The sequence below is a fragment of the Borostomias antarcticus genome (assembly GCF_949987555.1).
Source record: "Borostomias antarcticus genome assembly, chromosome: 6".
Lineage (NCBI taxonomy): Eukaryota > Metazoa > Chordata > Actinopteri > Stomiiformes > Stomiidae > Borostomias > Borostomias antarcticus.
In genome coordinates this window covers 30303454-30313595 of record NC_140239.1, presented here as the reverse complement: position 1 = coordinate 30313595, position 10142 = coordinate 30303454, and the positions used below count along the sequence as shown (strand labels likewise).

Genomic DNA, 10142 nt, shown 5'->3' with positions numbered 1-10142 from the left:
TGCTTTTTGTTTTAATGCTTTTAATGTCTCATGTAAAGCACCTTGAATTGCCCTGTGGCTGAAATGTGCTATATAAATAAACTTGCCTTGCCTTGCCTAATAATCCTAGCTAGTTAGCTAGTTTGAAAGCAATGAAGCCAAGAGTACAAGACCTAGGAAGAGAGACCTAGGAGGAGGAGAGACCTAGGAGGAGGAGTGGAGGAGGAGAGACCTAGGAGGAGGAGTGGAGGAGGAGTCACCACGGATATAAACCCCCCCTCGTGCCTTTTCTCCTTCCTTCGCTCCTCATTCTCCAAGTCTGTGCACGAGGGCCGTCTGGCTGTTTAAATAATTATATAATAATTATGGGTTTCGGAGATTTGAAAACCCCCACCGGCCTTAAGGTCCTCAACGACTTTTTGGCCGATAAGAGCTACATCGAGGGGTTGGTATTGATTTTAAATGTATAATACCTCAGTGTCTCTTTGTGTCTGACTTGTGGTTAAGAATGAGTGCATGGCCTAGCAAGCTAAAGTTAGCACCTAGCTAGCAAGCTGACTACCGAGACACTTTCTAACGTTAGTTAGACTAACTAACTTAAACGCCTATCTAGTTAACGTTGGCTTGCTGTTTAATATTAATATTTTGTCTAGCCTAGCCTAATGTTGGCTAACTCAATCCTAAAACGAATTTGGAAGCTGGAGTTTATGGAAGGCCACTCGGTATGAAGGACGTGGACAGGCGGTAGTTTGAGAACTGTAGTTAGTTTGAGAACTGTAGATAACTTATCCTTGTCTCAGAATGTGCGTTGAATTGTGCAAATGTTAAATTCGCCAAGTCCAGCCGACGTTATGTAATATGCGGCAGAACGGATGGCGAGATGGAGCCGTCTCGTACACAACCTTCTCACTGCTGCTGATGTCCCCACTGAGCAAAGACACGTCTAAAAGACGTCTTTTAGATGTCTTTTTCGGACGTCCAAAGACATCCAATTAGGAGCCAGAATGAATGTTTTTTTTTTTTTTAGATGTTCAGATATGGAACCCGTTCTGCACGTCCACAGACGTCTTAGAGGGGTCCAAGCCAGACGTGTGAATATTGAGGGGTCCAGCAGACGTACAAATGGGGTTCTGGACCGACGGACGTTATTAAGACATGATCTGAACGTCTACCTGACGTTGTGTGTTTGCAGGGTCCTGTGTTCTGGCTTGTCATATACAATTACCCTGGCTTAGGCCGAAACGTTGGTCCATTAAATATACGTTTGCATTGGAGCTGAGTGTGCGGCTGCTCCTTATTTTTCTTACGTTATGCTACCCTAGCCGGCACCTCAATTTTGGGTGTGCTCTTTATCGCTGACTTGTCAATATCACCTGGACAGGTACGTTCCCTCCCAGGCCGACGCGGCTGTATTTGATGCCATCTCCTCTGCCCCTTCAGCGGACCTGTCCCATGCCCTGCGCTGGTACAACCACATCAAGTCCTACCAGAAGGAGAAGTCTAGGTGAGTTCCTGGGTCGTCCATCTGAGAGTTGTATTATGTAATACCCAATATTATTTCCTAGCGTTTCAGCTCATATTTTCAATGGTCTGGTTACATGATGAGCATTCTCACCATCTTTCGCCTGAGTTTCTGATGCACAACCCTTTCATATCTGATTAACCATGACATGACGTGTTAAGAGTGCCCATAACTGTTCCAAATTCCTATTTATTTAACTTGGTCATCTTGCCCCCCTTCCACCATCTGCCCCCTCCAGCCTCCCCGGAGTGAAGAAGCCCCTGGGTCAGTATGGTCCTGCTGGGGTGGAGGACACGACCGTCGCCACCGCTGCTGCTGCCGTTGGAGACTCCAAGGACGAAGACGACGACCTCGACCTGTTCGGCTCCGATGAGGAGGAGGTGATGATGGCAAATTCCACATGTTTTTCAGAGGGCCAAGCAATAGAAGTGCTGCTGCAATACTCGGCATTAGAATCAAGCACCTGTACTCAGAAACGGGTGGCTCGTCGATATTCGAGGGTCTGGTTCGAGAGGGTTGGGACTCCTACTCTTGTGAATACAGGCTGATTCAGTTCCATGTATGCTACACCAACTGCTTGCCCTCCTGCTACCCTCCATGTTTTGACTTTCGGGACCATGTGATGATCTAACACACCATCTTTCGGCTGATATCGTGATGGATTCCTTTTTTTAATACCTGATGGCTCCGACTTGTCTTGCCTGTTGGGGAATGACCGGTTAAGATGGCCGCCGTTAACTTCTCACTTTGTCCCTGCAGGACGATGAGGCGATCAGGCTGAAGGAGGAGCGCGTCGCGGCTTACAACGCCAAGAAGTCAAAGAGTACGTCACACACGCACGTGCGCGCACACTGCTGCTCACACACGCACAGCTGCTCACACTTCTGACGACACTCACTTTGTACCACACCGTCCAATCAGGATGACCTAATTTATACAGTACTCCTTCATTGGCTGGCGAGTCTTGTGATGATCTAAACACCATCTTTCGGCTGATACGTGATGGACAGTTTTTTGTAATCTGATGACAGTTATTTACAGTAAGGGATTTGCCATGTGCCCCCCCGCCTTACTCAAGATGGATAACTGTTGATCTGTGTTCACAGAGCCCGCCCTCATCGCAAAGTCGTCGATCCTATTGGACGTCAAGCCCTGGGATGACGAGACGGACATGGCCAAGCTGGAGGAGTGCGTCCGCAGCATTGAGCTGGACGGTCTGCTCTGGGGACAGTGTAAGTCTAGAGGGAAAGGCCTACGCGTTTGCCTGGTGCATTGCTGATGTACAGGGTCAGCTGGAGTTTGAAATGTATCAACTAGCCCAGTTGCCGGTTACTCAGTGGTGTCGTTGAGGGTATACACAGCACTCCCGTTACCGAGAATCTTTTGCAGCAAATAAAACGATTGTAGTTTACCCACTTGGCGCCCAAACCCTGTTCTTGTCGGTAACGTGTCTAATCTAACTCGTCTTCCTGCAGCCAAACTGGTGCCAGTGGGCTACGGCATCAAGAAGCTCCAGATATCGTGTGTGGTGGAGGACGACAAAGTGGGCACAGACATGCTAGAGGAGCTTATCACGGCCTTCGAGGACTTCGTGCAGTCTATGGATGTGGCCGCCTTCAACAAGATCTAAAAGATGCGTGTGCACTTGGGCATAGAGCTGCAATAAAAAAAAAAAGCACTTGTGATTAAAATGACTGGTCGTGTGATATCTTTTCTTTGAATAAAATAAAGCGCCCATTGTGGACCATACCTTACTATGTCCAGGTCTAACAGTTTGCTTTTAATATTTGGCGAGTCTCACATTTGAATGTTTGGTATGGAATTGGTAGGATTGTGTATTGTGAACTTGTTATTGAATCAGCTGGACCATTTTCTTCTTCTTGCACGGATATCGACTATTAGCACATCGAGGTTTAACATTTAAACCGAAGTAACCTAATTCAGGTGTCAGAAGAAGGTTATATTGGGTTGCCGCCGATAAGGTGGGCGGGTCCCCATGATGCCTACCCGGCTACGTCACCACAGGCAAAGCACTGAAAAAATACGGAGGCCGAGGAGACCAGTGTGGAATAACAACTAGCTAACAATTGTTTGGATAATAAGTGTTTGCCTGACGTTTAAATATGTTCAAATGCTTTAGAAATAAAGATTAAAGTCGGTGCTGTATGATGCTAATACAACAGGGCGTTTCTCGCCCCTTCATCCTTGGTAAGATGGCTAGCTAGCCTGCAGCTTGGGCTTTTAGCTCTACTGATGACTAGCTAATGTTACCACTATCAGAGGCTTGTTTTTTTAAGAACTGCAAAGATGACTAGCTGCTATAATGCATGCTAGCTACGTAATCCAAAGAGCCACGTGAGTAAAACCGCAAACATGCATGCTACGTTTGTCTTATCACATCTCTTTTGCTTGTTTGAGAAGTCAAAGCTAGCTAGCAGATGGTGACATTTCCACTAGCAGCGAGTAGGCCTTCAGAAAGCATCTGTCTCCGTTTCGACCAATCACAGCAGAGATTGCTGGCCGGCCAGGTAACTTGCGCGCGTGCTGTAGGCTGGACATTTCTTTGATGTTGGCCAGCGCGAGCCACGCTCGAAACGAATGCAACCTGCACATTTTTTTTTTGTCAAATGGTAAGGAATTACTTTGGAAATTATAAGCATGCTAGTTAGTATTTATGTAACTAGCAGGCTAATAATTTCCAGATATCTGTGCAGTCTGCGAAACAATAAATATGGCTTCTCCGGTCATCATCATCCTAATTACCACCGGTTAGGTTTCTCCCTCCACCTGTCTCATCAGAATCATCGCTGGGTTGCCGCAGGTGACTGGAGGCTGATCTGACTCCTAACATGTCGTTGCTGAGGCTGACTCTCCACTGACCCTCCCCCCTACATGTGAGTGTTTGTTGTGGTCTGCTTGACTGCTTCCCGTAGGAATACTACTCTGCCGGACACAGTTGAGTTAAGTTGGTAAAAGATATGCAACAATAATGAGCCCAATTAAATGAATGAGTCCGCCGGTGTCGTCTTTGAGCCTCTCTGTCTTTCACATGTAGGTCTGAACATGCCTGCTGAAGACACGTCCGCCCCCTCTGCACAAGGTAAGGGACCCGACAGCCACTCACACTCACCAGAAACACTCTGGAAGGCTCTCCTCCTCTTCTCTTCCTCCTCCTCCTCTTCTCTTCCTCCTCTAATCTTGATCTTCCTCTTCTCTTCCTCCTCTTCATCTTCTCTTCCTCCTCTTCTCTTGATCTTCCTCTTCTCTTCCTCCTCTTCTCTTCCTCCTCTTCTCTTCCTCTCACTTCATCCTCTTCTCTTCCTCCTCTTCCTCTTCTCTTCCTCCTCTTCTCTTCCTCTCTCTTCATCCTCTTCTCTTCCTTCTCTTCTCTTCCTCTTCTCTTCCTCCTCTTCCTCTTCTCTTCGTCTTCTCTTCCTTCTCTTCTCTTCCTTCTCTTCCTCCTCTTCCTCATCTCTTCGTCTTCTCTTCCTCCATCTTCTCTTCCTCCTCTTCTCTTCCTTCTCTTCTTCCTCTTCTCTTCCTCCTCTTCCTTCTCTTCTCTTCCTCTCTCTTCATCCTCTTCCTTCTCTTCTCTTCCTCTTCTCTTCCTCCTCTTCCTCTTCTCTTTGTCTTCTCTTCCTTCTCTTCTTCCTCTTCTCTTCCTCCTCTTCTCTTCCTTCTCTTCTTCCTCTTCTCTTCCTCCTCTTCTCTTCGTCTTCTCTTCCTCCATCTTCTCTTCCTTCTCTTCTTCCTCTTCTCTTCCTCCTCTTCCTTCTCTTCTCTTCCTCTTCTCTTCCTCCTCTTCTCTTCCTCTCTCTTCCTCCTCTTCTCCTCCTCTCTTCATCCTCTTCCTCTTCTCTTCCTTCTCTTCTCTTCCTCTTCTCTTCGTCTTCTCTTCGTCTTCTCTTCTTCCTCTTCTCTTCCTCCTCTTCCTCCTCTTCTCTTCCTTCTCTTCTTCCTCTTCTCTTCCTCCTCTTCTCTTCCTTCTCTTCTTCTTCTCTTCCTTCTCTTCTTCTTCTCTTCCTTCTCTTCTCTTCCTCCATCTTCTCTTCCTCCTCTTCCTCCTCTTCTCTTCCTCCTCTTCTCTTCCTTCTCTTCTTCCTCTTGTCTTCCTCCTCTTCCTCTTCTCTTCCTCCATCTTCTCTTCCTCCATCTTCTCTTCCTCCTCTTCTCTTCCTCCTCTTCTCTCCTCCTCTCTTTCTCTGGGTCCTGGTTTATTAAAAGTTAAATGACTGTAAATGTAGTGAGTGACCCCATCTGACCTCTGCTTCTGAGTGACTGAGGTTTATGAGTGTATTTCACTCCTTTGTTTTTTTTTTGTCAGATGCAGAGCAGGGACAGACTGACCCACCGAGTAAGCTGGACACCGCTAGCAGGTAAAACACACACACACACACGCACACACACACACACTATCGTCACCGAGAAGGCTTGTGTCCCACTCCACAAGTGCTAGTTTTTGTGCAATCCAGTAAGATAAAAAGTTAGGCACGCACATCAACTCAAACCTTGTCAGGCAGGCGCTGGATCCAAAAAGACAAGTAGGATATCAGAAAAAAATATTAGATCCGTACACTGTAGCTCCTTTCCCATAAATGTATTCTGGTGACGTTACGAGCCACGGCTCTTCTTTAGACATACAGGATTTGTGCCTAACAGTCCTGAGTGGTTCTGTGTTCTATGTTCTGTGTTCTGTGTTCTCTGGCCGGTTCTCAGGTTGAGTGGGGAGCAGCAGGCCGGGCCGTCCAGAGCTGCTCCCAGACAAGGCTACTGCAGCTGCTGCCAGATCATATACAACAGCGTGGAGCAGGTACACACACACACACACACACACACACACACAAGGTCAAGTCGCATGCATCCGCACACTCTCCTACAATGTTTACTTGGAATTCTATCACTCTCGCCACTCTCTCTCCCCATTGCGACTTTTCCTCGCCTCTCTGTTTCTGATTGGCTGTACTCTTTGTGTGCGCGCGCGCGATTGGCCGCAGCATATCCTGAGCCCTAGACACAGAGAGGTGGTCCGCGGCTCTCGCACACAAGTCGTCTCCGGAAGTCTGATGGAGAGATTCCTTCTGGATGTTATTCAGCATCATCCACACCGCTACAATGATCCACGGTAACACACACACACACACACACACACACGCACCATCACTGTGTACTATTTGCCCCACTATTTTAAGACTGTATATTTATTTGCCCAGGGACTGCGGGTGGAAATTAGCTGTTTAGCTATAACCTTGTACAGTGCATCTCTCCTCTTAAAAATAAATAAAATCAATCAATCAATCAATCATATTCTCTCTCCAACTGGCTTGTGTGTGTGTGTGTGTGTGTGTGTGTGTGTGTGTGTGTGTGTGTGTGTCTGTCTCCAGACCCACCCATGCCGACCTGCCTTCGCTGAACATCCCTCTGGTCCCGAGGGCGGAGCTATCGGACGTCTGCTTGTCCGACGATGACGGCTTCTCCCTGGCAACCCGCGAGGACATGCCCGGCTCCGACGACTCTTCCTGTCAGCTGCTCCACGTACAGGACGAAGAGGCGGCGCCGGCTACGACCGCCGGCCAACCGGAGGAGAGCAGAGGAGGGCGGGGGGCGGGACCAGAGAGGTTAACCCCGCCCCGTCCTGACCAGGGCACGACAAGACAGTCTTCTCTTGTGAAGACGCGCACGCCTTCGCCCGACCGCTTACACACGCATTCCCCAAGACCCCGCAGCCCACAGACCCCGCCTCTAGTCCACAGGAAAGCACACAGGAAGACCAACCGGCGGAGAGAGAGAGGCTCCTCCTCTTCCTCCCTGGCCCCTCCCGCGGCCCACATTACCTCACAAGAGCACCAGCCGACTTCCACGCCAAGGGAGCCGAGTCCGGACCCCAAGCCCAGGGCGGAGAGCTCCGTCTGGGGCGCGTGGGGAGCCGAGCCCCCCTGGAGGAGAGACGCGCAGAGGGAGGAGGCCTTCTCCAGCGATCGCTCGGACCCGGTGGGGGAGGTCATCGAGGAGGTCATACAGCGGCACTGCTACGGCCGCAGTCCCACCCGGCGCCACCGGGGGGACGATGACAGCTTCCACCTCAGCCTCCCGGGATCCCTGGGCGGCGGGGGGTTGGGGGACAGCGAGGACTGGGACGCCCCCGTGCAGGCGGTTCTGGGGAGGGGCGGGGCGGAGCCATGGCGGGGGGCGCCCAGAGAGGCGGCGGCGGTTTCGTGGCGGGGCGGGGAGCGGGATGGCCGGGACCTCGCCCGTCTCACGGAGGTTCGGGTCAACCTGGACGACCAGGGCTACGCCAGCCAGCTGGACACCGCTCTCAACCCCGACACGGCGGGGGGCCTCGCGGGGGCCGAGGCCTTCAGGGAGCCCACCGTGGAGGAGATCCTCCCGGCTTTGCCCCACATCCCCGCCTCGTTCCTGGGGAAGACGTGGACCCAGGTCCTGCTGGAGGACGACGTGAAGGTGGACGCCATGGTGAGGGAGTTCCGCCAGGGCTGCTTCCTCTCCTACTTCGACAGCGAGTCGCTGGCCAGGTACGCCGGCCTCGGGCTGCGCCGCGTGCTTATTTTGAACCCCTCCATCTTGTTTTAAGTGTTGTTTTTACATCCTTTACTGTCCTTTTCTCCCCTGAAATTCATGTGTTTTGATTGGTTCCCCAGGTATGGGAGGAGGAGCCGACAACAGAAGGGGCGTGGTCAGAAGGAAGGCCAGGCGTGGGAAGCCGACGTCCTTCCCCTCGCCAAGCACGACGACGACGACCCAGAATGCACCAGGAGGAGGAAGGGGAGGCACAGAGGCCAGAGGCGGAGTTTCAGAATGGCGTCCAGGTGTCAGGTGGTCAAGGTGAGCCACGGGACCCAGACCGCACCCCTGGTCGCACCCGTGGTTCGACAGCTCGCCCTCGACCAGACAGGCACAACCCTGGACGGCCGAGCCCTCGGTCAGGACCCCAGCACCGCTAACATAGAGTCGGAAAAAACCCCGGAGATGAAGACCAGACTCTGCTCTCTGCGCCTGCCCCCCTCCTACACCCGTATCATGACCCCACTCCAGCCCAAAACCTCCCTGGTCTACGTCCTCTCCTCCCCAGAAACCCCTCCCACCGACCCCAAGCCCCGCCTCAAACCCGTTGCCAGGGGGAACGGCAGGAAGCGGAAGAAATCGTGCGACGGGGGTGACGTAGGGGTCAAGGTCAAGTACAAGAGGGTCCCTCTGAGGTACTACGACCCCGCCACCAACCGTATCCTCAAGACGCCCCCCAAGGGGCTCCTGGCCGCCCTGGCCCCTGGCCTCCCGCGCCCCGCCCGGCCCAACGTGGTCAGGCAGCTGTTCCGGAGCCTGAGTCCAGATATAAACTCGGAGCGTCAGGGGGGAGGGGAGAGGGGGGGCGGCTCCGTGGGGGGCAGGAGGCGCGGGAGGAGCGCGGGAAGCAGCGCCGCGTCGGGCTCCCCGCTCGAGCCCGGGGGGTCGGCCGGGGTCAAAGGGCAAGGGTCGTCCGAGGCGGGGTCGTCCGTGACCTCGCCTTTCAGCCGCTCCTCCCTGTCCAACGGCAGCCGCTTCCTGCTGGGCGCGCCCGCCTCCGAACCGACCTCTGACCCGGAAGCTACCCGCCGGCAGAGCAGGAGGGGGGGCCGAGGCGGTCAGAGGCGGTCAGAACCTCCCTCCCCGGGGAAAGACCCCTCGTCTCCGCCACACCGGCCCCAGAGACCGGGGACGGGCCGGGGGGGGGGGGCAGCAGGGGGGAGGAGGGACAAGCCAGCATCCCGGAGTTCCAAGAGGGGACGCCCCCCCCGCCTCTCGCCCTCCCCGCCGGACGCCGACCTCCCCCCCTCACCGCCACCCAGGAGAGGGCCCCTGAGGCGGGCCGTGGAGAGCAGGAAACTCCCAAGGCCCAAGGGCCCCACCGGGGCCCCGCCCCAGAGAACGCCCCCCGCCGCCCTGAAACCGCCCCGGGCGGCGTGCCTCAGGTCGTCACCCAGACTCACCCCCGCCCCCCTCCCCCGTCGCACACTGAGGAGCAGCGTCAGGAGGTGATGAGGAGGAGAGGAGAGCGATTTCCTCTCCTCCACTTGGGGGCGCTGTGTCGGCTGGTGGAGTTTGCTGAAGCAAGCCCCGCCCCTCTCATACTGTAATATGTTTTGCACAAATACCAGCAGAAGATTTAGCTCAAAGGTTTCTAGCTGTCTGCTTTCTCTAAGTTATCATTGTTTTTTAACAATCAAGATATTTTTTTACGTTTATATTTACTATTTTGTCAAACATTTGTTAATTTCGTAATGAATGCACATTAAAAAAAAACATTTTCTTAAATCTGTACATTGAGTTTGGAGTGCGTTGATTTTTTCTGAGTTACTATGTAGACTAGAGGACATACAACTGTCACACTGAAAATGAATAATCACAGTAAAGCGTAATTTATACTCAGTTGACAATTGTGGTATGACAAATGTCTGTCGACAGAAAAAAAAAATGTCGACCAACATTTAGCATTTCTACTTCAGCAAAGTGTCTGATCATCTCCATGGTAACTTGCAGACGCGTGGCTGATTGATCCATGGCAACGAACGTGCCTTCTGTCTAGCTATCCAATCACAGCCATGCCTTCTGTCTAGCTATCCAATCACAGCCATGCCTTCTGTCTAGC

General features: G+C 52.3%; 2 protein-coding genes across 2 annotated transcripts; both read left to right on the top strand.

The window, feature by feature from the left end:
- Window positions 1-264: 264 nt before the first annotated feature.
- On the top strand, window positions 265-3207 carry eef1b2 (eukaryotic translation elongation factor 1 beta 2). The gene is made up of 6 exons (XM_084439365.1): window positions 265-424; window positions 1361-1483; window positions 1740-1881; window positions 2261-2324; window positions 2608-2733; window positions 2977-3207. The coding sequence occupies exons 1-6, from the start codon at window positions 345-347 to the stop codon at window positions 3129-3131; spliced, it is 690 nt and encodes a 229-aa protein (XP_084295491.1). The 5' UTR covers window positions 265-344; the 3' UTR covers window positions 3132-3207.
- Window positions 3208-3573: 366 nt separating this feature from the next.
- zdbf2 (zinc finger, DBF-type containing 2) lies at window positions 3574-9532 on the top strand (the record flags this gene model as incomplete). The annotated part of the gene is made up of 8 exons (XM_084440133.1): window positions 3574-3709; window positions 4301-4395; window positions 4557-4601; window positions 5826-5877; window positions 6218-6311; window positions 6496-6623; window positions 6883-8031; window positions 8158-9532. The coding sequence occupies exons 3-8, from the start codon at window positions 4565-4567 to the stop codon at window positions 9530-9532; spliced, it is 2835 nt and encodes a 944-aa protein (XP_084296259.1). The 5' UTR covers window positions 3574-3709; window positions 4301-4395; window positions 4557-4564.
- Between the last annotated feature and the right edge of the window lie 610 nt (window positions 9533-10142).

Coding starts and splice junctions, on each gene's coding strand:
- eef1b2 (XM_084439365.1), top strand. CDS start 345: ATGGGTTTCGGAGATTTGAAAACCCCCACCGGCCTTAAGGTCCTCAAC. Junction 425..1,360: donor GATAAGAGCTACATCGAGGG/GTTGGTATTGAT, acceptor TCACCTGGACAG/GTACGTTCCCTCCCAGGCCG. Junction 1,882..2,260: donor TCGGCTCCGATGAGGAGGAG/GTGATGATGGCA, acceptor TTGTCCCTGCAG/GACGATGAGGCGATCAGGCT.